The 23,906-nt window shown below is 32.6% G+C and overlaps 8 protein-coding genes across 14 annotated transcripts; 3 read left to right on the top strand and 5 right to left on the bottom strand.

Annotated features, from left to right (window-relative positions):
* The first annotated feature begins 183 nt into the window (after positions 1-183).
* LOC135134339 (uncharacterized) lies at positions 184-2,577 on the top strand. 2 transcript variants are annotated; one of them, XM_064062986.1, is made up of 8 exons: positions 184-880; positions 935-1,056; positions 1,109-1,298; positions 1,350-1,604; positions 1,653-1,809; positions 1,858-2,053; positions 2,103-2,260; positions 2,310-2,577. In XM_064062986.1, the coding sequence occupies exons 1-8, from the start codon at positions 238-240 to the stop codon at positions 2,566-2,568; spliced, it is 1,980 nt and encodes a 659-aa protein (XP_063919056.1). In that variant the 5' UTR covers positions 184-237; the 3' UTR covers positions 2,569-2,577. The 2 variants fall into 2 exon arrangements, with proteins under 2 accessions (XP_063919056.1, XP_063919055.1); XM_064062985.1 differs by having other exon boundaries at positions 1,350-1,809.
* Positions 2,573-4,892, bottom strand: LOC135134340 (actin-related protein 6). Its single transcript, XM_064062987.1, has 8 exons — positions 4,802-4,892; positions 4,571-4,744; positions 4,446-4,524; positions 4,051-4,394; positions 3,880-3,995; positions 3,310-3,827; positions 3,125-3,253; positions 2,573-3,074 (listed from the first exon to the last, which is right to left on the bottom strand). Exons 2-8 carry the CDS (start codon positions 4,731-4,733, stop codon positions 2,723-2,725), a joined length of 1,701 nt encoding a protein of 566 aa, XP_063919057.1. The 5' UTR covers positions 4,734-4,744; positions 4,802-4,892; the 3' UTR covers positions 2,573-2,722.
* A 246-nt stretch (positions 4,893-5,138) lies between these two features.
* On the top strand, positions 5,139-14,966 carry Caly (calypso). 3 transcript variants are annotated; one of them, XM_064063258.1, is made up of 4 exons: positions 5,139-6,455; positions 6,519-6,745; positions 6,799-7,038; positions 14,884-14,966. In XM_064063258.1, the coding sequence occupies exons 1-3, from the start codon at positions 5,264-5,266 to the stop codon at positions 7,018-7,020; spliced, it is 1,641 nt and encodes a 546-aa protein (XP_063919328.1). In that variant the 5' UTR covers positions 5,139-5,263; the 3' UTR covers positions 7,021-7,038; positions 14,884-14,966. The 3 variants fall into 3 exon arrangements, with proteins under 3 accessions (XP_063919328.1, XP_063919329.1, XP_063919327.1); XM_064063259.1 differs by lacking the exon at positions 14,884-14,966 and adding an exon at positions 10,719-10,960; XM_064063257.1 differs by lacking the exon at positions 14,884-14,966 and having other exon boundaries at positions 6,799-7,104.
* Positions 10,976-13,046, bottom strand: LOC135134567 (3'(2'),5'-bisphosphate nucleotidase 1). 3 transcript variants are annotated; one of them, XM_064063261.1, is made up of 6 exons: positions 12,910-13,046; positions 12,346-12,478; positions 12,176-12,295; positions 11,988-12,125; positions 11,653-11,937; positions 10,976-11,601 (listed from the first exon to the last, which is right to left on the bottom strand). In XM_064063261.1, the coding sequence occupies exons 2-6, from the start codon at positions 12,463-12,465 to the stop codon at positions 11,344-11,346; spliced, it is 921 nt and encodes a 306-aa protein (XP_063919331.1). In that variant the 5' UTR covers positions 12,466-12,478; positions 12,910-13,046; the 3' UTR covers positions 10,976-11,343. The 3 variants fall into 3 exon arrangements, with proteins under 3 accessions (XP_063919331.1, XP_063919332.1, XP_063919333.1); XM_064063262.1 differs by lacking the exon at positions 12,910-13,046 and adding an exon at positions 12,570-12,649 and having other exon boundaries at positions 12,346-12,510; XM_064063263.1 differs by lacking the exon at positions 12,910-13,046 and adding an exon at positions 12,570-12,592.
* Positions 13,084-15,199, bottom strand: LOC135134563 (origin recognition complex subunit 1-like). Its single transcript, XM_064063255.1, has 6 exons — positions 14,451-15,199; positions 14,237-14,399; positions 14,062-14,181; positions 13,894-14,012; positions 13,485-13,842; positions 13,084-13,435 (listed from the first exon to the last, which is right to left on the bottom strand). Exons 1-6 carry the CDS (start codon positions 15,194-15,196, stop codon positions 13,202-13,204), a joined length of 1,740 nt encoding a protein of 579 aa, XP_063919325.1. The 5' UTR covers positions 15,197-15,199; the 3' UTR covers positions 13,084-13,201.
* A 244-nt stretch (positions 15,200-15,443) lies between these two features.
* Positions 15,444-16,342, bottom strand: LOC135134569 (pyroglutamyl-peptidase 1). Its single transcript, XM_064063266.1, has 3 exons — positions 16,014-16,342; positions 15,724-15,959; positions 15,444-15,674 (listed from the first exon to the last, which is right to left on the bottom strand). The coding sequence occupies exons 1-3, from the start codon at positions 16,203-16,205 to the stop codon at positions 15,512-15,514; spliced, it is 591 nt and encodes a 196-aa protein (XP_063919336.1). The 5' UTR covers positions 16,206-16,342; the 3' UTR covers positions 15,444-15,511.
* Positions 16,343-16,500: 158 nt separating this feature from the next.
* On the top strand, positions 16,501-18,520 carry LOC135134565 (uncharacterized). Its single transcript, XM_064063256.1, has 3 exons — positions 16,501-17,752; positions 17,806-18,203; positions 18,256-18,520. Exons 1-3 carry the CDS (start codon positions 16,501-16,503, stop codon positions 18,334-18,336), a joined length of 1,731 nt encoding a protein of 576 aa, XP_063919326.1. The 3' UTR covers positions 18,337-18,520.
* Positions 18,516-19,533, bottom strand: LOC135134568 (TM2 domain-containing protein almondex). 2 transcript variants are annotated; one of them, XM_064063264.1, is made up of 4 exons: positions 19,357-19,533; positions 19,220-19,296; positions 18,862-19,168; positions 18,516-18,812 (listed from the first exon to the last, which is right to left on the bottom strand). In XM_064063264.1, the coding sequence occupies exons 1-4, from the start codon at positions 19,439-19,441 to the stop codon at positions 18,571-18,573; spliced, it is 711 nt and encodes a 236-aa protein (XP_063919334.1). In that variant the 5' UTR covers positions 19,442-19,533; the 3' UTR covers positions 18,516-18,570. The 2 variants fall into 2 exon arrangements, with proteins under 2 accessions (XP_063919334.1, XP_063919335.1); XM_064063265.1 differs by having other exon boundaries at positions 19,226-19,296.
* Positions 19,534-23,906: the final 4,373 nt, after the last annotated feature.

The raw sequence follows: 23,906 nt of genomic DNA, 5'->3' as shown, positions 1-23,906 counted from the left end.
ACTGACGTCAAGTGCGGCGAAACTGCTAATGATGGAGTAGCAGAATCTCTTTATTTTTCTTGTTTTCTATATTTTTCTGTTATTTTCCGACTTCTATTAATATGTCGCATCCTAATTAAATATCTCATTGGCACACTCTGTATAACCGATTTGTGACAGTAACAAACCCTGGACGACGTATCATCATGTCAGTTTTTATAAAATCGTCGCGTACGAAAAATTTTAAAAAGTATTTTCATGGAACAAAATGTCGAATCGACCCCAAATGAGGAACAAGTTCCACAAACCGATACGGTTGAAGAAAATTTAAATTCTGGTGAAGCTACCGAACCCGAGACAAAAATTAAGGATGAGGATGACATACAGAGGGAAGAACAAACAGAACCCGAGGAAATACCAGGAACAGAACTCGAGGAGACAACAGGTCAATCTGAAGAAGAGCAACAAGAAGAGAAGCCGCAAACCGAACAACCAGAAGAGCAAGATGAAGAAACACAACAACCAGGGTTACAAGAAGGACAAGGGGAACACGCAAAACCAGAAGTTGACCAGATCTCAGAAACTGAACAAATCACTCGAGTAGAAGAGGCTCAAGTTACAAAGGAAGATGAACCTGTTAAAAGTGAACCACAAAGCAAAGGAGCAGCAATAGAAAAATTGGTTGAAACACAGACTGACGAAGCAGCTCCTATCAGATTAGGAATGGAAGATCAATTAGCGTTACTACAGACACTTTCTAGTGAAAAGCTCTTGAACAAACATACATCGTCATTCAAGTGTTTTGAACAGTACTTGTGTTCTAGAAGCGAACTCAGGTTAATAGAAAATTTGTTCCCTCCGTTGAAGGATCCCGGACTGGATGAAATATTACACTATATTCGTAACCACATAGTATAAAACAAATACTTCCGAGTATAATTAAAAAATATTACAGCACCTGAAGAAGAGCTTGATCCTGATGGCTGTCAGAAGTACATAAACATGTGTAAAGACCTGAAGATTGTTCCCATGACAAGAATAATTAAGTCACTGGCGACAGATACTTTAAATTTGAAGGTACTATAATGAACCAAAATACAGTTAACACTGACCTCACCTTTTTCAACAGTACTACGGAATAACGCTAAGCCAGATGAGAGGCATTACCGACGCACTAAAAGTAAACAGTAACATAAAATATTTGATTCTACAAGATAACTGGTTGTCCCATGAACAGTGCGTTTTATTAAGTGAAGTTCTACGTGAAAGTAACTCGATTCGTGTTTTAAATTTAAAAGAATGCCGGATAGGTCCTGAAGGTAATTTTGTTTTCAACAAAAATTGCGCACAGTTACCTCAACTGATTACAGGCGCAGAAAAATTGTGTGAAGGTATATCGTCCACACAGTTTCTGCATGAATTGGATCTAAGCTACAACAGTTTGGGCGACAAGGGTCTAACGGTCCTACAGTCATCTTTTATCGAAAATACTTCCGTCAAAAAATTAAACTTAAGTCATAACGAACTGACCGCAGACTCAGGAGTAACTATGGAAAAAATTTTAATTGAAAATAAAACTTTAGAAGAATTGGACCTTGCTTGGAATGGTTTTTTCACTGCCGCTGGTGTGTACTTTCTAACGGCTACTTTAATGTTTGAGTTTACATTCCCAGGAAATAAAAAATTAGGAAACGGCTTAGCCAAAAATCAACTGATATCTTGGTTAAGTCTAGCTTGGAATGGTATTGGTATAGCAGCCGCTTTGCGTCCCATAACGAAATATATTAGAAAAACTGAAGTTCTCCAATTTCTGGATTTAAGTTGGAACAGGTTCCAAGTTAATTAAATATATTAAAAATTCTATGCGACGCGTTTTAGAATAACTGCACAGGCTTTGAAGTTACTTCGAGCAGCACTTATAAAAAATAAATCACTGAATCACGTTAAAATCGGAAATAATATATACACTCCCGACGAAGCCGACTTTTTGTTAGCCGTTTTCGCGAAGCAAACAAGTGACAATCTTGAGAATTTGGATATGGAGAATATGTGCGTCACTAAAGACTTTTTAAAAGTATGTATAACGAATTAGTATTTACAACTACGTGAATAAATTCCTGCAGGAAAAAATTAGGCACCAGAAAAGGCAAAAAACTATCACCCATGGCCATGTTCTGAGCAATTACGAAATTCACGGACCAGACATAAACAAACTGGTGTTCGCACGATGTAAATATTTAGCGATGAAACCAAAAAAGAAAAAGTTGAGGAAAGATTTTGGGTATAAATAAATAAAATCGCACGCATCAAACCACTAAATTCACTTTTAGCCACTTTATATTATCATTGCCTGATAAACATGTGACAACCCAAACGTTTGAAGAACTGTTGAAGAAAAAGAAAATCAAGAAAATTGATAAAGATCTTCTTAAAGAATTAATGGCAAGATTTCCACACAAGAAAAAAATTGACTGCGTGGCAATGAAGGAAGCTTATATGAAACTTTACCCAGATACAGTGTTACCTGAAGAAAAGAAGAAGAAAGGTAAAAAGGGTAAGAAAGGTAAAAAGAAAGAAAAGAAAGAATAAACAATTACAAAATCACAATTCTTTTTTATTTTTAGTACTCTTATAATTAAAAAATATCCACAGCTCTCACTAGCTCTAAATAGTGATGCTGTCTATTGAGGAATTAAATAAAGCATAAATATCTTACAAAAAAAAAAATCGTAATCAAAATAACTCATGAGGCTTTTGATACAGAAGAAACGATTTTCACTGAATAAATAACAGGCGTCGTACTACTTCGTGTATTTTTTTTAAGTATCTTAGTGATTTTAGATTTATCGTCCAACAATACCTGTTTTATCTGCTCAGGTTTATCATCCATTTCATTATTTTTGCTAGAAACGTCAATCTCTTCATCGCCTTTTCTTGAATTTAAATCAGCGTCTTCATTTTTATTTGCATTTTCATTGGATTCTTCCAACAGAATGCCTTTACCAAACACATCATATTTCTTTATATGATCAATGTAACTAAAGGGTTCTGTTTTGGGTTTTGGTTGTGAATCTTCATGGATATCTGGGCAAGACCTTTAAATGAAAAATGTACAATTTACAATTATCAATATGTAGTTAGTTACCAATCATTGAACTTTTCTTGGATAAAGTTCAACCCATATTCCTCATATTGTTGTTTAGTCACAAGTTTACTTTTAAGAGTGGGATCTTTCAATAAAACTTTGCCACCTTTACAACTGTAGGATATGGGGCTAGAAAAAAATTGAAATAAATTTACAGGAACTTAAAATTTGCTAAATTGTATTACTCTGCAGGCTTGTAAACATTCACTTCCCATGAAGCTGGAATCATAGATCTGACTTCATTGAATAATCTGTCTCTAAACCCTTCAAACTTTGTATTTCCCCCAATACAAATAATATTTTTCGCTAAATCTTTCTGATAAAATTGCGGACACAAAAAAATTGATTTATAAATAGCTTCTGCAATTCCTAAGCTTTTTATACCGATGTCAGATGGATGAAACAATATTTCTGGCACACAAAATCTTTCATTATTTAGGCGAAGAATTTGGCAGTTTTCAGCTATTTCATCCTTCTTTTCTGGATCTTGAATATAACCCCTTCGAATATTGTTGAAGTCAGGTAGGACGTAATTACGAAGGATGTGATTTCTACTTGGTGGTAACTCAGACGCTTTTAAATCACTTCTAAAGTCTTGTGATACATAACAAGTATCTTCTTTTACTTGATTAATCACGAAAGTTTCTTCCATCACATGATACTGGCGATATGATATGATGTCTTTTAAATGATTTGTTAACAACTAAAAAATGACAATTTAAGAAATGAACAAGTACATGGATAATGAAACTCACTTTGCCTCCTACATTGATTCTCTTCACTGCCTTCATGTATTTTTTGCCTTCTAAATATGGAATCACATGGGTAAAGCTGTAACCTGAATCGACAATAATACAAGCAGGTTTGGCACCTTAAACAAAAAAAAAAAAAAAATAGTGGTCTCAATTACATAGTTTGATGTTTACCAATTTCATGATGATACTGCAACAATGCAAGATCTGTGGGATTCACTCGAAGCATTGAAGAAACCTCATACTCCTCAAACATAATTTCATCAATACAGTCTTGTATTGACTTAAAATTAAACAAGGGTTGTGTCATAATAAGAGGATAATTATTTATGGGACACACATTTTTACTGAAAACAAAATCCCAGATTGGTTTTTGCACATCCCACTTAGTAACATATCCCCTTTCACTTGGTATCACATAGTATAAACCTGAGCAGTCCCTGCATTCATCTATTTGACTACCAATGAACAGTCGTTTTCTTTCAGATTTGGCCTTCATTATACAATTTGGTATAACTCTACAACAAAAAGTTTGCACATAAGCTGCCTTACGTAACAGTCGTTCTCACCTTGTTTCATTTTCAAATGAATAATTGATTTTTATAGTGTACGCTCCGTTATCGAAGATCAGTCCCTGCAAATTACTTTCTACAACAATTTATTTTGCTAAAGAACTTTTACATCACACAAATACCTTTAGGCTGATATGAACTGGAATCTCTGCTTACTAGGCGAGTACGCCGAGGTCTGGTTCGTTCATATCTTCGACTAAAATTGTAGTTTTTTGGTTCATGTCTCATTCGCTTAGCTTCCACTTGAATTTCATCTGATTCTTCGTCACTTAAAGAACTGTCCATGGCAGTTGAATCTACGAAAAGTACAATAATTTTATTGTTAAGTTGATCATTAGTAATATTTGGTTTACTCTTTGTTACAGTTCAGTGTTTTGTAGAGTTTCGTTTTGTTGTTTTGACTTTTTTGAGGTTATGTCGTTCCCGCAATGCCGCAACATCAAAAATTAATAAATTTCAGAAAACCAATTTCCCTAGGTTTCAAATCTTAAAACCCCTAAATTTTAAACACAATTTAAGAATAAATGGATTTAAGCTAGTATTTAGCAGCAATATATCTTTTTTTTTGTTATTTATTAAAGCAGCAAGTCTCTTAAGATTTATTTTGAGCTTTAAATGCTATATTTTTCGTTTTTCTTCCCGTACTCTGTTGGTGTTTTTACGTCATTTATCCGAGAGGTGGTGACCATGAAATCTGGCAAATCACAAAATGTGACAGATGTCTAATTTTTGTTATGTAAATATTCGAAAATACTAAACCACCGGTACTATTTGCAAAAATTCACAGTTCTGAATGTTGATGTAGGTAGAACAATATGCCTGTAGATATAAAAGAACTAACAGAAGGTTGGCTCGAACTGGAAAGTGACCCGGGACTGTTTTCGCTCCTTTTGGAAGATTTTGGAGTGAAAGGTGTTCAAGTTGAAGAAATATACGACATACATAAACCCTTAGATGGCCCTGTTTACGGTTTTATTTTTCTGTTTCGTTGGATGGAGGAAAGACGCTCTCGAAGAAAAGTGGTCGAGCAAACCGAAGTTTTTGTTCGTGATGAAGAAATAGTAAATGAAATATTTTTTGCGCAACAAATGGTGCCTAACAGTTGTGCGACTCATGCCTTAGTGTCAGTACTTTTGAACTGCGCTGACTTGCACTTAGGTACGACGTTAGAAAGACTGAGAACACATACAAGGGGAATGTCGCCTGAAAATAAAGGATGGGCGATTGGAAATACCCCAGAATTAGCGAAAGCACATAATTCACATGCAATGCCACAGGCTAAGAGACGGCTGGATAAAAGTACTGGGGTTTCTACAGGCCGGTTTACTGGAGAAGCATTCCATTTTGTTAGTTTTGTACCAATAAGTGGACGTTTGTTTGAACTGGATGGCTTGAAACCATACCCAATTGATCACGGACCGTGGAATGAAGGAGATCAGTGGACGGATAAGTTTCGGGCGGTCATTGCTGACAGACTTGCCATAAGTGCCGGTGATGAATGTAGCGAAATTCGATTTAATTTAATGGCGGTGGTACCAGATCGCCGACTTGCCATTCACCATAAATTGAAAATGTTGAAAACTAATCGGCAGATTGTACTAGATGCTTTAAAACACTTAGTTAAAGTGAAAAAAGACAAGAAAGAGGAAGATAATGCAAACGCTGTACATACAACTAATAATGTGGAAGAAAGAGAGATATCGCAAGAAAATGTACCCATGCAGACTGGTGCTCCTGAAGAACCAGTGTCAACTGCGGCGAAGAGTTCAGTGACAACATTGGGTCCTTTAGATTATGCAACCCCTTTAACTATACAAACTTCACCAGCACCAAGTACATCAGGAACAGACACTTCATCAGAAGTAGGGTCGGCATTTAATTCACCAACGCAGACTTGGAATTGGGGGGCGCAACAGCAACAACCAAGTCCGTCGTCTCGAGACTTGAAAAGATTCGTTGTTATTCGGATGTCAGAACAGGATGAAGAACAAAATAATAAGAAACTGAGTACGTTATTTACATAGCCCACTTCTCATGTTATGTTTATATAAATAAAATTTTATTGTTTAGTAAAAAAAGAAGGTGTTGATCAGAAGAGTAACCCCAATGGGGCAGTAGCACGGGTTCGTACAAGCGATGGTGACACTGTAGTAGCTGAGAAAAAACACCCAGAACTATTGGAACCTCATACATTTGCGCCCCAGGACCTACTAGCGCTTTTACGAAATTTAGAAAACGAGATTTGTATGTGTGAAATTAATTTAAAGGATGAAAATGACAAACAAAATAAATATAAGGTAAGCTTCCATTTAAAGTAACATGAATATGACATTGGTTTTATTTTTGATAGATTGATGACTGCAGAAGAACACATAATTATGATGAGTTTATTTGTACATTTTTGTCAATGTTAGCAGAGCAAGGTAAATTAGCGGATTTAGTAGAGCAACATTTGTTAGTACCTAAAAGGCCAGGAACGCTGCCACAACCAAAGGCCGCGAAAGTCGCTAAAAAACATGAAACTGGTGGTAAAAGAAAGAAGGGAAGGACGAAAGTGAAAAGAAGAAGGTGAAAAGAAAATGATCTGTTTGTAAGTTATAGGTAGTGATGCAGTTTGTTTTTATATGATTTATTAAAGTAAATTGAGTGTTGACAACACATTTGGATTGATGCCCAACATTTGTTCCATATTCCAACTAACGAATTAGTTGTTTCATAATATAACTTATTTTTAAGTTAAAATCCCAAGCTTTAGCCTTCAAACATAGCCACTTTTAATAAACTATCATAAAAAGCGATTATTGTATAACAATAGAAAAAGCTTCAAATACATAGAAACAGAATTAAGGTTTATTAAAAACTAAAAGATGGAAAATTTATGTATTTATCACTCTAGAAGACGCCATCTCATCAGATTAGTAAATCACAAAACGCAATAAATAATATGTGCTTTAAGAAATATACAAGGTTAATACAAAGTCCCAGAACTGTCAAATAACTCTGTTATTTGAAAGTTTTTTCAGAAATTTGCTTTGGATATATGTATAGTTAAATATGGCGACTTGATTACAACTTTTTTTTTTCTTTTTTAGCGCTCTCAGTTTGACAGACAGGGCCGCTTACTTTTTTTTTTTAATGGAGCACCCAGATTTTTTGACATTTTCTGAAGCAGAATAAAAATTATTTTCAGAAATTATCAACATGTTTATTTCTAAAAATTCACAAAAAAAAAACCACTTAATATGGTAAAATCATACACTTTGAACATTTTTTAATAGTACATATTTTCAAAGATGACGTGATTTTGTGAATTTTGAACATGTTGATAATTTCTGAAATTTGTTTTTTATTATGCATCAGAAAATGTAAAAAAAATCTGGGTGTTCCATTAAAAAAAAAATAGGCAGCCGTGTGTGTCAAACCGAAAGCGATAAAAAAAAGAAATATATTGTAATCAAGTCGCCATGTTTAACTATACCGGGTGTCTGAAAAATGGCGGATTAAAAAAATCCTTCTCACATTTTGGTAGAGTTACAATCACAACTAGTAATATAACTTTTAGTTAATATTTCTGTCGCCCATGACCATGTTTATTGTTTAATTACCACTTCAGTTAGAATGTACCACGCAGATATGGTTGTGTTGTTTTTAAAATAATTTGACAAAATTCCATTTGACAACAATGTTTGTCTGATATAAAGTGAAGGTACAAATCAGCAACAATCGAGTAAGCAGTTAAAAATGTTTGACGTATCAAAAATTGTCAAAGTTTTCAAAATCCTACCTTTAAAATGTTCGCAGTTGATTTTAGGTCCCTTGGTGTTTTATTTTCGGATAAATTTAAAGGAATCTGATGTTTGGTTGCTGGATGAACTTGAAAAAATCGTTTGAGATTTTAGTGTTTTATTTTTTACGAATTTGAAAGTCTTTTTTTTAATTCGGGAGACTCTTAGGTACCTATGGTGTATTATTTTGGGAGCCCATGGATATTTTTTGGGACCCGGTTTTTTTTACAATCTTGAAGTTCTAGGTATTCCTGTTTGGAAAGAATTTAAAAGTGCTTTGGAGCCTCTAGTGTCTTTTCTTATAATAATTTAATTAAATTTCTTAGAGGATATGTCATTTGCTAAAATCAATCTTATCTTAGCATGTACTAGCCCCGCCCACCCACCCTCTCTTTTCTTAGAGGATATGTCATTTACCAAAATCAGTCTTATCTTGCCAGGTACTAGCCGCGCCCACCCACCTGCTCTTTTCTTAGAGGGTATATCATTGCCAAAATCAGTTTTATCTTAGCAAGCACTGATGACTAACTTTTACAAAAAATGATCAAAATTTGGAAACATTACGAATTTACTTGATTCACGGCGAATAAAAAAAAATCATCACAATTGAGATAGGGCGGGTGGGCGGGCTTACATTTTGCCTTTTTTTTAATGTGTAGACTTCTTTTCATAAGAAGACACCTGTTTAAAATGGAAAACTTGTATAAGGAAATATCGATTTTGCAATTAGGTTCTACCCATAATTGCAAAATCCATATTTTCTTGTAAAAATGTACCATTTTAACCATATTTTAAGTTTCTTGTGAGAAGATAGCTACGTAAATTTAGAAAAAAAGCAAAATATTAACCCCGCCCACTCACCCTATCTCAATTCTGATGATTTTTTTATTCGTCATCTGCCAAGGGGGCGGAACTTAAATGCAAAATCCTTATTTCTCTACGAGAAATTAAAACAATGTTTTTGAGTATCGTGTTGTTTAAAAAAATACTGTGTTTATTAAGAAAAAAAAATAAAGACTACCCATACTTGCCTTGATCTAAATAGTAATCAAATTTTCATTCGTTGGCAAACTAGGGGCGGAGCCTAATTGCAAAATCCATAATTCCCTTAAAAAAAATACCATTTTAAACGTGTTTTAAATTTCTAAGAAAAAAAAGATCACAATTGAGATGGGGGTGGGTGGGTGGGGTTTATATTTTGCTTTTTTTTTCTTAATATACATAGTATTCTTTGAACAACACAATACTCAAAAACCTGTTTTTAATTTCTTGTAAAGAAATAAGTATTTTGCAGTTAAGCTCCGCCCTCTTGGTTCTCGGCGAATAAAAAAAATCATCACAATTGAGAGAGGGCGGGTCGGCGGGTTTACATTTTAGCCTTTTGTTTTAAAATGTGTAGACTTTTTTTCACAACAAGAAACTTAAAATGTGTTTGAAATGGAAAATTTGTATAACGAAATATCAATTTTGCAATTAGGCTTCCCCCCCATAGTTGCAAAATCCATATTTCCTTGTAAAAATGTACGATTTTAACCATATTAAAATATTAATAATAATTAATTTAGTTGGTTATATGCTTTAATGGATTTTTCTTTTGTTGGTTTTGTTTTTGTTTATAATTTATAAATGTCTTATTACATGTTTTTTTTTTTTTTTTGTTTATTTAGTAATGAAACATAACTTGCTTTATTAATAATAATGTAGCACGATTAATTTAAAATTAACTGGTTGTTATAGTTGGTGTCCTAAAAAAATAAAAGGTGGATTTCAGTCATCATCGTTACTAAGAAATGCGTGCGGTGTGAATTTTTTAATTATTGTTTTGGGATTCCGGAAACCCCCGTACATAACGTACTGAAGAGTTAATCCGCCATTTTCCAGACACCCGGTATATCCACACAAAATTTCAAAAAAAAAATCTTTTCAAATAACGAAGTTATTCAATCGTTCCGGGACTTTGTACTAACCCTCTATATTTTTCACTGTTGAGTTTTACAAAATTATTTACTTAATACTAAATAAAACAAAATTTGATAAAAACAGAACCATTGCCAATTACATTAAAAAACTATCCGACGAATGTGTATTTTCATGTTTTCTCGACATTTTATAACCCCTGAAGTACGAAAAAGTAGGTCTCGCGTATATTTCTTTACATTAAAAACCAATGACGGTACTACAACATTTTATTAAGAAAATACGCGAAATATACAGTGTAGCGTACTACTTGACTTATAGTTTAAGAATACATTCCTGTTTTTATTAATGTGTAAGCATTATCGAAAAAAATATATAGGATCAATTTTATAATTTGTGAGAAACTAGATTTGCTAGATTCTTTAGAGACGATAAATTATGTTTAAATGTAACTTTAAACCAATTGGATATAAACAAGCAATATATTGTAGATAAAATATAACTATTTTTGATATCAAGTTTATTTTTATATAGTAATGTTACTGAATTCGCTGTTTTTTGTTTGTAGTAATAATACCAGAGTTATGCAGATTACAATACAATGGGAGAAAAAAAGTTTAGTTATTGGGTAGAGTTCAACAAATAAAAGCAAAAACATTTGATCTTGATTGTCAGCCACTTTGAGGAACTTAAAAACTGACTTTAACCGCTGCTTTTACAAAATCTCGGTGAAATAAATGTGGTTTGAGGAAGCGAATTTAAACACAAAAACGTTTTTAATAAACTTTATTGTTACAGAAAATAGACACTTTACACATAGCTACCTAAAATTTACTAACTTTTATTAAAACATTTATTGCATTCTTTAACATGTTCAACTAATTTCAACAGAGTGTGACATAAATAACAAATAATTAATCAATTTCTAAAATTGCTAACGCTAACACATTTCTGTATAAAACAAATCACTGGAATGATGTGAACCACTTCAAAATATTATGAATTCAGTTCACATATAATAAATGCTGTATCAATGCACCCTGTAGTTTTTTGTAAAAATAAACTTGATTTATAACTGAATTCACGTATTTTATGTAAAAAAGGTGTATAAAATGTTAACAGCTGCCTACTCTGGAACTGACTTAGTAACATGTACATCAAAGAGTTGGAAACGCAGTTTTAAAATAGAAAAATCATTTCAGTTTATCCTTGACTTCTTGTGGTATTTTTGATAGTAAAACTTCATGATTGATACCTCTTGTTGTGGCAAATACACCTCCTACATTGGGACACGCTACGTCTTTTCCATAATAATATAGGGATCCATGCATATCTGTTAACTGTCCACCTGTAGCCAACAACACAGCTTCTGGGGCACACGTGTCCCACTTCTTACAACCTTTACTAGCAAATACATAGGCATGGGCTTTGCCTTCAATTAGTAGCAGCACCTAAAACAAATTCAATAAACATTCCCCACTGTCACACACTATTTATCCTACTTTGTTCCCAGCACCTCCCACTCTAATAATTTCATCGGGATTCAATGCTTCTAAGGCCTTCTGAACTGTGCCATCAGAATGTGATCTTGTGGTGGTTGCAATGAATTTATCTGAAGGTGCGTTTTGAGGATCAAAACCGCCAACACCTACTCCTACCAATCCCCATATTGTTCGGCCTAATATATTTCCACTTTTGTAATTATAGTATGGCTGATGAATGACGCCAGCAATGGGCCTACCTTTCACTGCTAGTCCTACTAATACAGTTACATGTTCCAACAATCCCTAAATCAAATAGTTTCATAAAAGTCACTATTTTGTTGCAGTAGTGTTACTTGTGTATATTCAGATGTACCATCTAGAGGATCTACCCAAACCACAATATCTTCTTTTTTGATGTTTTCATATTCCTGAGGGCATTCTTTCGTCAGTACTAATTTATCATAATCTGTTACAATCCAGTCACTTGGAACCTTAATAGCAGCTTGTAAGATAACTTGTTATTTATAAAAGTCAAACTTACTTCATGGTTGTTAGTTTCTTCTTCACCTATTATAGTCAAATCTGGATATTGCTGACACAATGAAGCTACTATACAACGTTGTGCAGACCGATCTGCTTCTGTTTGAAGATCGTTGATGCCCTGGTAAAATATCACAGTGAATATTTCAAAATAAAATTTTACCTGCTTACTTTATCAACGATTCCTAAATCTCCTCTAGTCATAATATCTCGGATAATTTTTCCTGCTCTATTGGCTGCCGTCACTGAAGACGCTAACAGCCGCAAAATTAAAGGTGCGTTCTGAGCCATGATATGTCTGTAACTACCGACCAAAATAAACTATGATTTGAATATCTAAATGAACGAGATAAATAATATTTTTTTTCAATATTCACGCATAAATTTGACCTTACAATGTTACGCACGATTTCTCTTTAAGTACATAACCTTGTCTTGCTTCAAATGGTAATTTTAAAATGAACAATAAGCCAGTAAGTACACAGTATTATACAAGTACAAATATCATAAATTTTTATTTTTTCCTTTTGTTTATTAAATTTAGTTTAATAATAGCTGTTAATTGCTCAGGATTTCTAGTCCGAAATGATATTGTATTAACGACTGTGGTAATGTTAAAATATGCGAAGAAGTACAAAATCTGACAAAAAAAAACACTTGATTTACCACAAATTAACTTTAAATTTTATGTTCCGCCAAAAATAACAGATGTGAAAATTATTTGTTAAAACTTACCTTTACACAAAAAAACACTTGTACAATAATTTAACTACCTTCAATTAACTCTTGATTGTAAATAATTCACTTTTTTTGAACGTTTCAAACACGGTTTTGACAATTATGACGTTTCCGCCTATCACTTTTTGAAGGTTAGTTTTTAGTTCCATCGTGTCTAAGAAACCAAGGTTACAAAAGCAAATATCCCCAAACATTACAAACTTCAATCAGCAGTTGTTTTTTATTTTGTATCACAAATTTTTACATTATAAATCAAACACAAAAACTTTGTTAGTTTAAAAATAAATAGTCATTCTTCCTTTAGTGCATAATATACATCGTCAGAACTCACATTTAAGATAATTCTTTGATCAATATCATGACACTTTTGATCAACAAGTAAGAGTCTGCAAGCACCTAACCTTGCCACAGCCCTCAAAGCAACTGTACATGATACCGTGGTAAATCCATTTAAAGCACAAATAGACACTAACATTTTGTACACATCAGAAAAAACAGTTTCTTCAACCCCGGTTCTTCCCACCTGCAAAAAAGACTTAGAACACCATACAATTTTAAAGCAAGTACCTCACCTCAGAAATCACAGCTTGGAGTACATACTGCTCTAAAACGGAACAGGTTTTAATAGCCTTAACTTTAGGCTGGGTGATCATTGCTTTTAATGCTTCATTCACATGAGACATTGCCACCAGAGTATAATCTCCTTCAGATTCAGCAATTTCAGCTGCTCTTCTACAAATGTCCAGTGCTCTTCTAGCATCACCAGAAACCGATGCAACTTTTCTAGCAACTAGCTGGACAGCATCAGGGTTAAAACTGTTTGTACCAACAAGACGTTTTGTTACTATTTCTTGAAGTTGTTTGTGGGTGTAAGCTTGGAAAGTAAGTCTTGTCAGTCCTAATCGGCTTGTCACTCGATTCATCAGCAGTCTAAAAATTTATTTATAAATAAAAAAAAGTTGTATATTATGAAATGGTTACCTTTCTGGTAAGTCCATTGTATTAGCAATGGTTATCACAATTAATTGTGTACTAGATTTTGTAGGCCAGTCAAGGATGTTGTACACAACATCTTGTCTTTTTGTACATATAATATCCAACTGAAAGAACCAGTTAACTTAAAACTGTCATTTTCAAATTTAAACTTACTTCATCTACTAATAAAATTATAGGAAGCTTCATTTTCTTTGATTTTTTTGTGAATTTTTCTTCCAAAATATCATGCGCTTGTTCCCATACCACTGTTTTACCAGTTAGTTGCTTTAAAATCTAAAAAAAAAGGGTAATGTAATATATAAACACAAAAAGAATTGTAAGCACATACTTCAACATAGGCTTGTCTAGGCTCAGTCAATTTCATTCCATTAATATTTACATATTGAAATTCTGGAACATGTCTTGTTTTAGCGGAAGCTATTAAATTATTAATAACACTTGTAACAGTAGCTGTTTTGCCTGTCCCAGGTACTCCAGAAATGTACATACAGCTAAAATGAATTAATGAATACCTCAACAGTATTGTATAATCTAAATATTACCCGCCACATTTATCTAAAAGCTTTCCCTCTAGAAATTTGAAAATATCTTCATGTTCTTTTTCCCTGCATGGTAAATTTAAAGGCACATACGAAACATGTAGTTGGCTTCTAGCTTGTTTCAATGGCGTATTTTCTGAATCAATAGCCTTACTCCTTGATTGAACTTTAGGAGTTATAACACCTTCCCTAATTAATTTGATAGTACTTCTTGGTGTTGACTTTGCAACCACGTTTTTTGGAGTTTTTGGTGTCTTTGGAGTCCTAATTTCATACAAAGTGTCTTTCTCCAGCAGTTTGTTTTTAACAGGAGTTTGTTCTAACTTATTAATAACTACCTTTAATGACTTGCAAGGAGATACATACATATCTTCAGAATATTTTAAGGGAGTCTTAATTTTCCGTTTACCTGTTACTAACAGTTCTTCTTTTTTAGGTGAATCATCGTCAGAGTCAGAAATAGTTTCGTAATAATAACACTTGCGACGACAAGTGAGAGACTTTTTGTTAATTACTAAAGTAAGGTCTGTGGGTGTTTCGTCAGTCTTATTTGTAATACTATCATGATTTCTTTGTTGTTTTCGAGGGGAAATGGAGTCTTCTTCCTCGATTGCTCCAAAGGAACTATTTAAATTACGTTTAACAGAATTTCTTAAACGTGAAGTGTAAGTATTGGTCTGGCGTGCTGTTGCTGGACTTGGAGTATTATTCCGTGCTTGTAACAACCGCTGAGATTTTCTTGCAGACATTTCGTCAACGTTTATTCACACCTGAGTCACACACTATACTTGAAGCACGTCAACTTTTAGCGAATAAATGTCTTACAACCGAAAGACCACCTGTGCCCTGTGTTCTACCTGTTGACAGTTTATTTTGGCGCGATTTCTAGGGACTTTTAGTTTTCAATAAATTTAGTGATTCATCACTATTTATCCCTAAATTCCTAGTGGGCGGATTTTTTAAAATCATAATTTCATTTTTGTTAGGTACTAAAGATTTGTATATTGCTGCAATAGTTAATATGTGAGTATTATTACAATAAAAATACATTTAAAGACGTTATATTATTTTTGTTTTCGCTGCCTCAAAGCGCATCGAATAACTTCTAAAACACCATCTGCAAGTTCTTGTTCTGTATAAGGTTTTCCCAGTGGAGGTACGTGGATGAACATTGCTTTATCCTTATCCACACTCAATGACGTAAATAATACATATTCACAAAGATACCTAAAATAGATACATAAATATTAAACAGATCTATAATTATTAATTTTACCTTCCAGCATCAACAGATACACATGCTTTGACTGATTTAGTAGCATTCAAGTGATTAGAAATATCATTAACATTAACTCCTACTTGAATACAGTTTTCACAACAATCTGCTGAACACTGAGTTCCATTTTTAGGGTAATTTCCATGAACATCCCTCCTATTATACCCTTCCTTATATGCACAAGTTTCTAAGGTAATTTTGTTTGCTATACTTGAAACGCCAACATGTACAACCAACTATAAAACAATTTTAAATGTAAATAATGTTTATTAAGTATGTATACTTATTACCTCTGGATTAAATTCTTTCCACAATGCTTGAATTTTCTTATCAATTGTATCATATGACACAGGTATTTCTTCTTTTATTACATTATAACCATCTATTTCTTGTGGTAGCTGCTTTACGCATTCCCAGCTAGCATTAATTCGATGCTCACCAAAAGGACCAAATCCAGTTACAATTATGTTACCTGCTGCCATGTTGTATTATTTTAAAATAAAGTATTTCTAACACCTTATCGCATTTTATAGTAGTGCTTTATCTGTCATTTAATGTAGTAGAATATCATTATCACAGTTGTTTAATTTGTGATTTACAATTTACAAGTGTTTTTCTATTTTAAGAATTTGTAAAACCTAGGAATTTACTGGAATGTATGCAATCAACAATACACAAACGTCAAAAGGCAATTGAACTCCCTGTCATGTGTTAATAATGTCAATTGGCAGCTGTTAAAATGGTTCTAACCTACACATTTTTATAAATTTTCTAATTATGTTAAGTGCTTCTAAAATGCGTGCAATAACAAAAACTCTGTCACTGATTTCAAGCACTGTTTTTCAAGTCAGCAGGAGTCAGTTAAGAAATTTCGCAGGAGCACTGACTCAGCAACAAGTGACCATACCAAATCAGGAGACCCTTACAGGTAGAATTTTGCTATATTTAAACCCCGAGAAGGACCAGCAATTGGATATTCCTAAGTATACATCAGAAACACTAAAGACCGTTCTGCAAAATCAAAACCAGATGCATAAATTAAGAACTAATGAGCTTCTAATATTTGCCAACAACTTGACTAATCACAATCTTACTCGAAACGAACTACTATTAGTATTAAAGGAATTAGATACTGAATGTTGCGTAAGGCTATCTGATTTAAGTTCTACAGATATTTTAAGATTATTAAATATTTACATGAGTATTATTCCACATCGTATGACGGATTTTAAGTTTTATAAATACTCCATAAAAATTTTATTTGATTCATTGTCTAGTCTGAACAAGAAAGATTTATTGCAACTAATGTTTTATATAGGCTTGAAAAAGAAAAATTTAGAAACACAAACAATGCTCCGACAGTGCATAAGGTCTATGGATCATAAATTTATAGAAAATTTGAGTTGTGAGGAGTTGTGCATAATTTGCAACGCGACGTTTAAAACAAGCACAAAAATAATAAACAAAAATCTGCTAGAAAAACTTAGGAGCTACATCAGTAATAATTTAGCAGTGCTAGATGATCCAGCTTTGTTTGTTACTTTACTTAAAACACTGAGACACAACAGATACCAAAATGATGATTTGCTCAATACTATATCTTACGCTATGTTTTTTAATAAAACTTTTACATTCTATTCATTTACAATGATTTGCCATATCATGGCTCTGTTTGCTGATTACTTTTTTTACGATGAGAAACTTTTTAAATTTTTGACGAATAAATGCCTAGAGCAGCTCAGTGAAAGCCGTTTCATTTCAAAAGAGATACATCCTACCGAACAACTGAGAGCAAAGGATATTAAAAGATTTTTATGGATAATGAGCATGTTTAGTGAAATGAAACTCATTAATCATGGTGATATAAAAAATGTGATAATGCCAAAAATAATGGAACGCATAAGAGTTGGCGAACTTGTAGGAGATGTAGATTCGCTAGTGGATATAACTTTATATCTATGGATTCTCAATTATCACGCCAATGAACTTGTGCCTTATATATTTAATAATAACAAATGGCATCTACTAAGTGAGTATTTGTTAGATTTTTTGGAGAATCGTAATGAAAACGTTGATTTACAGCTGCTAATCCCAAAACGAATTTAAGACTGAATCTCTTGTTGCACGCAATCCATAGTGAAAACCCAGACTTATGGAAAACATTAAGAAGAAAACCAGTTGAAAATCCTAATAACTTTTCAACATATCAACTGCACAAGAGGCCGCTTATGCAAAGACTGTTGAATAATTTACAAGGGATACGAAGCAAATTAGATTTAAGTAAATTCGAATTAAGTCAGGACATTCCATATTTAAATATTGTTGGAATTACGGGGTATAAAAATGAATTAAGCAAAGCTGTACATGTAGAGGTGTTAGATGATTATACTCGAATAAAAAACATTGAAGAAGATGTACCTGTGGGGTTAATGGCCCTGAAATTAAGACTGTTAGATCGTTCAGAAGAAGGAGTTTTAGTGGTATTTTTTTTCTACGTTTTGAAAATAAGTATGCAATCAATTAAATTTTTAGGTATCGCAAAAAGAAATGGAAGAAATGACCGACGCAGATTTAAATGAATATTTACTGGATGAAATAAAATTAATTTGTTAAATGTGCTCGATTGTGTTCCTACTATTGGCAGTATTTTTTTACCTATTTAAGCTATTTGTATTATATTACAGCTAGTCCATGGAATGTTTGTACACATGCTGTGTATATTTTCATATATCTGCATATTGCATGAAAGTTACCACTATTTAGTCCATTGTAATAAATAATAAAAATGTAACTTTAAGTAACAGTGTTATTATTATAAAACGTATTTGTAAAATAAAGAGAATTCGCCTAAATGTAAAGAGACCCATCTGCAGGTCCTAAATAGTGCAGTGAAATGAGAATAACATCAATGATTGTCCAAACGCCTAATCCTCCAAAACTAAACAACTTTCCTATTCCCTCTTGCCAATGACCTAGATAAAACCTATCAGCTCCAAAGCCTCCTAATGTGATACTTAAAATTAAAGCAGTCGTCCAGCGGTAACCACCAGTCCAATTGCACATCACGTTTTTGGTAAATGTTCGATTACCTTAAATTTTAAACCTTAGACAAACAGTTACATTTAGAAAAATCCTTACCTAAACAGAGTAAATCATCTCTAACTGTACAATTCGTTGGATAATATACCCTCGGAGAAGCGACTGAGTTGCAGTCCGCCCTCAAGAAACATGTATGTTCCCATGGTTCAGTTTGATAGCAATAACGACAAATCAACGTTTTTGTAAAAGTTTTATCACCTGAACAATTTATTTTGGGGTCTATCGTTTCACATTTTGTAGTTATTAGTTCACCATAGATGCACGACATATTAAAATCACATTTCAAACATTGTGGATGTAAGTCTTTACACTTTACATCATCTGCCCGACACCTTTCATCAATTTCCTAGAAGAATGTGTGTTTTAATTAATACAATTTTAGTATTTGTCATACAACTGTTACAAAAGCTGGAAGAGCAGTTGAAGTGCGCGTTCCCTCGTTACTACTATTAACATCTTTTTCGGGTTTATCAGCTGAAATGTTAACAATTTAAATGAAATGTCAGTAGGGTAGTGAGCTATGGAAGTACCAACCCATTTGAATAATGTTGATGTTATTAATTATTATGGACAGAACTATGAATGTTGCTTGTCTTATATTTACATGCAAACATTGCATTGTTTTTAACAATTCCTATTTCCTAGTGCACTCAATTTATACAACAAATTTTTAGGTTATATTTTGATTTTTATTTTGACAACTGACATTTCCATCCGGTCGTAGTTTGTTCTAGAGGTGGGACGGATAGTAACTATTCGTTACAAAGTATTCGGTACACGATGAGACCCGAACTACCGAGTATCGAAGTTGAAAAGTAATCGTTACTATTCGTCAATGATTACTGACCATTTCGTGATTTCGAGTATGCATTCTGGATTCAAATACTGAGGAATCAAGAACCGATTGCCGAAATACCGAAAATTACCGACCTCCTAAAATGATACCTATAAATCAAATACCCTTACTTTTATTTACTAACACTTCGCTTTCAACTTGAGTTGAATGTTGAATATAGAAAAAGCAATATGTTAAAAATAATATGGCCTTTTGTTACTTCGGGCCTTCGGGCCAAACGTTGGATTACTCTCTAACAAAAATTTAATGAAGTAACTAAAGTTACTAAATAATAATAGATTGATAAAGTAAGTATTTTTGTTTTTGTTTTTTTTTTATTCTATGTAATATTTGATTTATTTTTGTATTTTTTTACGATTTAAATATATTTTTTGTATTCTAGAAATTATTAGATATTTTCATACCGCAATAAAACCATACCAAAGCGAGTTTCACTGAGTAATCAATACCCGAAGTAACGATTATAAATAACGATTAATTTTTTAAAAAGTAACGAATACGTACGAGTACACCAAAGTAACGATAGTTCCCATCTCTAGTTTGTTCGACTCGAAATCTCACGGCGCCGAAGAAATGTTTTTTTAGAAATGTATTTCGATTTTCAATTTTTGCCAAGTTGCTTTTAATTCACAATGAACATTTGTACTTTTTTAATATCGTAAATTGCCATGTTTTTAACGTTTCATCATCTTTAGTAGAGAATAGAGTATGAAAAAGTAGGTCGCCGTTTTTCCAATTTCATTAGACTGATAATCTCCGGAAGTACCGCATGATTTGAATTGATTGACTCTGTTGGCAATCCTGTATTTTTAGTAGAAATTGAAAACTTGATGACGTTATTTAAATCCTATCGAGGTAAAATCAAAAATCAAGTACTTTATATTTAAAAATAATTAATCTACAAATTTTGGGTCTATGATTTACTGAACACTTACTTTTAAAAAGTAATGCATTACAATTACACAATTTTAGATATTTGTTGTATGGGTTCAAAGGGTCAAAAAAAACATGTTAGAATGGAAAAGGCAGTCAGTGATTTATTTTACTAACGCATTTGTTATATATTCACATCAGTAAATAAAATAAAACAAAGAAATACTTCACTCAGAGGACTCTATTCATAATTTAACTTCAATAAAAACTGATATACAAAATTTTTGTCAGCTAAAGTATGAGGTTTTGTCTTAAAAACTAAACATCCTTTCCACTGCGGCGCTAGGTAGAATTGTTGTGGGGCAACATGTTACATATTTTATCAAAAACTGAAGAGCCAATTATTTTGCGCTTAATTTCATTCCACTCTAGTTACAAATAAAAGTTCGATGCCAACTGCAACAACTTTTAAACAAAAATTTGCATTGGTCGGAGATTTCAAAATATTTTATTGGCTACGTGTAAATGTATCGTAAATATTAGTCCACGGATACCTGCGGACGCAAATCTTTTAATTTTTAATAAAAAGGGTGCTCCCTAATACTTAGAAGGGGGCTACAAGATAATGTAAACTTAAAAATCTGTCTTTAATTGCCTCTTACTTGGCGTTGTGACTTACAGATTAAATTTAGAACACCTTAGAGAGTGGACATTCTCATAAAATTTCATTGTCGGTATATTATTATCGGTTACCTGTTATAGATTTGACTGGACCAGAAAAATGGCTAAAGTTTGTTTGACCACAAATTTTAAATATTCTGCCCCTATTTACTCAATTATTTATTAAGATATTTTATTTCTCTAAAGCGCAATGGATTTTTTAATACAATTTCTACTAATGTACCTTTTCAAAATTTAAAATTGATCCATAAATAGCGAAAGCTAAACAAAATTTAAAAAACGGAAAAGCAGTCTGGGCAGGGTTTTTTACGCTCATTTCAATGGTGTGAAGTTTATTACAATGGGACGTATACTTTTGGCAAAAACTTGGGCAGAAGTTTATATGTATTTCCCTATGCTGGAATATGCTTTAGCTCACCCTTAAAATGATGAAGAGCTTATGTATATTATGGTTACCTGATTTTTTAACAAGTTCTGTGCTAAACTCGTTTTAGATTTTAACTCTCTACTGGGTTATTAATCTTCTCTTTGTGGGGAGGAACCAGGCATAATAATCCCAGCAGATCAGGAATGCTTTGAAATCTTGGAGTGTTTTAAAGTTATCATAACTATGGATAATTTTTGATCAAAATGTATTTACTCTTCCCCCCTAAAAAATTGGTGACGTCACCTCAAAATATTGCTAAATAAATCCTATCTTAAATGTGCAAAATATAATGAGTTTATACTTGTGATTCATCATTGCTTTAATATTTTTTAGATTTGCTTATACAGGTGTCTCAAAAAAATTAATGACGAAGTCAATTTGTTTTATTGATTAAATCAAGAATTGGAAAACTGAATACTCTGAAATCTTGTAGACGTTTTGAAGTTATTGTAAGCATAGTGACTTTTTAATCAAAATATATCTGTTTATCAACCCCAAAAATTGATGAAGTCATCTCAAAATTTTGCCGAATAAATCCTATCTAAAATGTGCAAAATATGATCAGTCTATACTTGTAATTTATAAATGCATTCGTATCTCTTAGATTTTCTTATATAGAGTGACTCAAAAAAACTAATGAATCAGTCAATTGATTTTATTAATTTATAAATCAAGAAGAGCTCACTCCATTTTCCCATAAAATTTTGGGAATATAATGCTGTTATTTTTAGCATTGCACCAACCCAAGTTGATATACGTGTCTTTATTCTATTTTAGAACCATAATCTTATTTATAAGCACCCAAATGCGGGCTTAAATTGGCCTTTTTAGCACAAATCTGTCAAAAATTGCTAAGCAACAATTGATTGTTCATTTACTCTAATCAATTAATTATTCAAACACGCTTCGATATTCAACGTTTTTCTTAAGTTGGAAAAACAATATTTTATCAAATCATTACCTGACCGACTTCAAATTCTTCTAAACTTTCGTTTGAATAAACGTTTTCCGCTTCTTTAATTTACATTTTGAAAAACGAATTATCAAATAATCAACGTGGTATCCATAACAACATCAAAATAATAGCCAGCTATGTATTAAAATTCGCATCGGCACAATTCACACAGTCTTGCCGAAAATACTCAATATTTCGTTAAAAATAGTTTATAAACTAAAATAGAATAAAACGTTGTATGTACCACGTGCATAATTGTCGATTGTGGCACTCAGGAAATTAAAAGCCCTCCTTCGTCGGGCTTTAAACATTCCCTCGTGCCACAATCTCCCTGATTATGCCCTTAATACATAAATAACTATTACATTATTCCAAGGCGCAGGGGTTGCGGGGAATTATTTACGCCACTGATTTTTACTTTACAGAGGTTATCACAAAACGAAAATCGTAAAATCAAATTTTATATATTTTTTAAAGAGCTGGATTTGTCCGATTATACTTCAAGGGCGAGGGAAGTCGACTTTTTTTTTATTTGTTAAACCAAATATTTATGTACTTAAAGCTTTATTTCTGATTTCAGAAGTTTTAAAAGCGAACAATAATATTTTGTATAAGCAAAATTAAGTGAAACGATGCAGGATTTGAGCGTCACTTAAGGCTGATCGCTAAAATCGGGAAGAAATGACGACAACTAATTTAATAAGAATAAATGGTAAAACAGCAACTTTCAGCGCTTGCGGAAAAAACTAATTGCTGCTTTATTACACATTATTTCCCGAGGGTTTTTGATGATTTTGAAAGAGGAAGGAGCAATTTATGTCGGTATAGTATTATTTTTTGCAGTCACAATAATTAAGTTGTGCAAAATATTGGTCTAAAGTTTAACATGAATTACAAAATTATTTTGATGCAGGATTTTTTTTCTGCTATAAAAACTTTGTTTGATCTTTTTTTTTCAACATTACTAAACAATAATAAGTAATTCTCGAGCTTTTTTACTTCTGTTGTACCTTATTTACCAAAATACTATATATTTTGTTAATGCGATATAGTAATCTAAATTAGGTTTTGTTAATTCTTAATAGAGCTTAATAACCCTCCTAAAAAAAATAGTGACGTCACAACTTTTGCAAGCGCAACGAGAATAGGTGAATAGGTGAATACCATTTTTTCTCAGATGTTTATGTGTGTAATTTTATGGAATTTATTTCATAATTTATGAGAGAACTGCATGCACATGCACTGACGTAAATTACCGAGATAATAATCCAGCTGGTGCTAGTAATAGTGAA

Source organism: Zophobas morio, unplaced genomic scaffold, assembly GCF_036711695.1.
Source record: "Zophobas morio isolate AGI-343-1 ecotype UQ-CSIRO unplaced genomic scaffold, CSIRO_AGI_Zmor_V1 ptg000023l, whole genome shotgun sequence".
NCBI lineage: Eukaryota > Metazoa > Arthropoda > Insecta > Coleoptera > Tenebrionidae > Zophobas > Zophobas morio.
Note: the sequence above shows the minus strand (reverse complement) of the source record. Positions and strands in the feature narration are given on the sequence as shown.

Bases quoted from the DNA above. Each gene is read 5' to 3' on its own strand.
- LOC135134569 (XM_064063266.1), bottom strand. From the start codon at position 16,205: ATGGCAGCAGGTAACATAATTGTAACTGGATTTGGTCCTTTTGGTGAG. The intron at 15,960-16,013 runs GTAATAAGTATA...ATTGTTTTATAG, and splicing joins GGAAAGAATTTAATCCAGAG to TTGGTTGTACATGTTGGCGT. The intron at 15,675-15,723 runs GTAAAATTAATA...TATCTATTTTAG, and splicing joins GTATCTGTTGATGCTGGAAG to GTATCTTTGTGAATATGTAT.
- LOC135134565 (XM_064063256.1), top strand. From the start codon at position 16,501: ATGTTAAGTGCTTCTAAAATGCGTGCAATAACAAAAACTCTGTCACTG. The intron at 17,753-17,805 runs GTGAGTATTTGT...GTTGATTTACAG, and splicing joins TAACAAATGGCATCTACTAA to CTGCTAATCCCAAAACGAAT. The intron at 18,204-18,255 runs GTATTTTTTTTC...TTAAATTTTTAG, and splicing joins CAGAAGAAGGAGTTTTAGTG to GTATCGCAAAAAGAAATGGA.
- LOC135134339 (XM_064062985.1), top strand. From the start codon at position 238: ATGGAACAAAATGTCGAATCGACCCCAAATGAGGAACAAGTTCCACAA. The intron at 881-934 runs GTAACCACATAG...AAAATATTACAG, and splicing joins TGAAATATTACACTATATTC to CACCTGAAGAAGAGCTTGAT. The intron at 2,054-2,102 runs GTATGTATAACG...AAATTCCTGCAG, and splicing joins TCACTAAAGACTTTTTAAAA to GAAAAAATTAGGCACCAGAA.
- Caly (XM_064063258.1), top strand. From the start codon at position 5,264: ATGCCTGTAGATATAAAAGAACTAACAGAAGGTTGGCTCGAACTGGAA. The intron at 6,456-6,518 runs GTACGTTATTTA...TTTATTGTTTAG, and splicing joins ACAAAATAATAAGAAACTGA to TAAAAAAAGAAGGTGTTGAT. The intron at 6,746-6,798 runs GTAAGCTTCCAT...TATTTTTGATAG, and splicing joins ACAAACAAAATAAATATAAG to ATTGATGACTGCAGAAGAAC.
- LOC135134340 (XM_064062987.1), bottom strand. From the start codon at position 4,733: ATGGACAGTTCTTTAAGTGACGAAGAATCAGATGAAATTCAAGTGGAA. The intron at 4,395-4,445 runs GTGAGAACGACT...TTTTTGTTGTAG, and splicing joins TCATTTGAAAATGAAACAAG to AGTTATACCAAATTGTATAA. The intron at 3,996-4,050 runs GTAAACATCAAA...TTTTTGTTTAAG, and splicing joins GCAGTATCATCATGAAATTG to GTGCCAAACCTGCTTGTATT.
- LOC135134567 (XM_064063261.1), bottom strand. From the start codon at position 12,465: ATGGCTCAGAACGCACCTTTAATTTTGCGGCTGTTAGCGTCTTCAGTG. The intron at 12,296-12,345 runs GTAAGCAGGTAA...ATATTTTACCAG, and splicing joins ATTTAGGAATCGTTGATAAA to GGCATCAACGATCTTCAAAC. The intron at 12,126-12,175 runs GTAAGTTTGACT...GCTGCTATTAAG, and splicing joins AAGAAACTAACAACCATGAA to GTTCCAAGTGACTGGATTGT.
- LOC135134563 (XM_064063255.1), bottom strand. From the start codon at position 15,196: ATGTCTGCAAGAAAATCTCAGCGGTTGTTACAAGCACGGAATAATACT. The intron at 14,182-14,236 runs GTATGTGCTTAC...CTTTTTTTTTAG, and splicing joins CTAGACAAGCCTATGTTGAA to ATTTTAAAGCAACTAACTGG. The intron at 13,436-13,484 runs GTGAGGTACTTG...TCTTTTTTGCAG, and splicing joins TCCAAGCTGTGATTTCTGAG to GTGGGAAGAACCGGGGTTGA.
- LOC135134568 (XM_064063264.1), bottom strand. From the start codon at position 19,441: ATGCAATGTTTGCATGTAAATATAAGACAAGCAACATTCATAGTTCTG. The intron at 19,297-19,356 runs GTTGGTACTTCC...TTAACATTTCAG, and splicing joins CATCAACATTATTCAAATGG to CTGATAAACCCGAAAAAGAT. The intron at 19,169-19,219 runs GTTGTATGACAA...ACATTCTTCTAG, and splicing joins CTCTTCCAGCTTTTGTAACA to GAAATTGATGAAAGGTGTCG.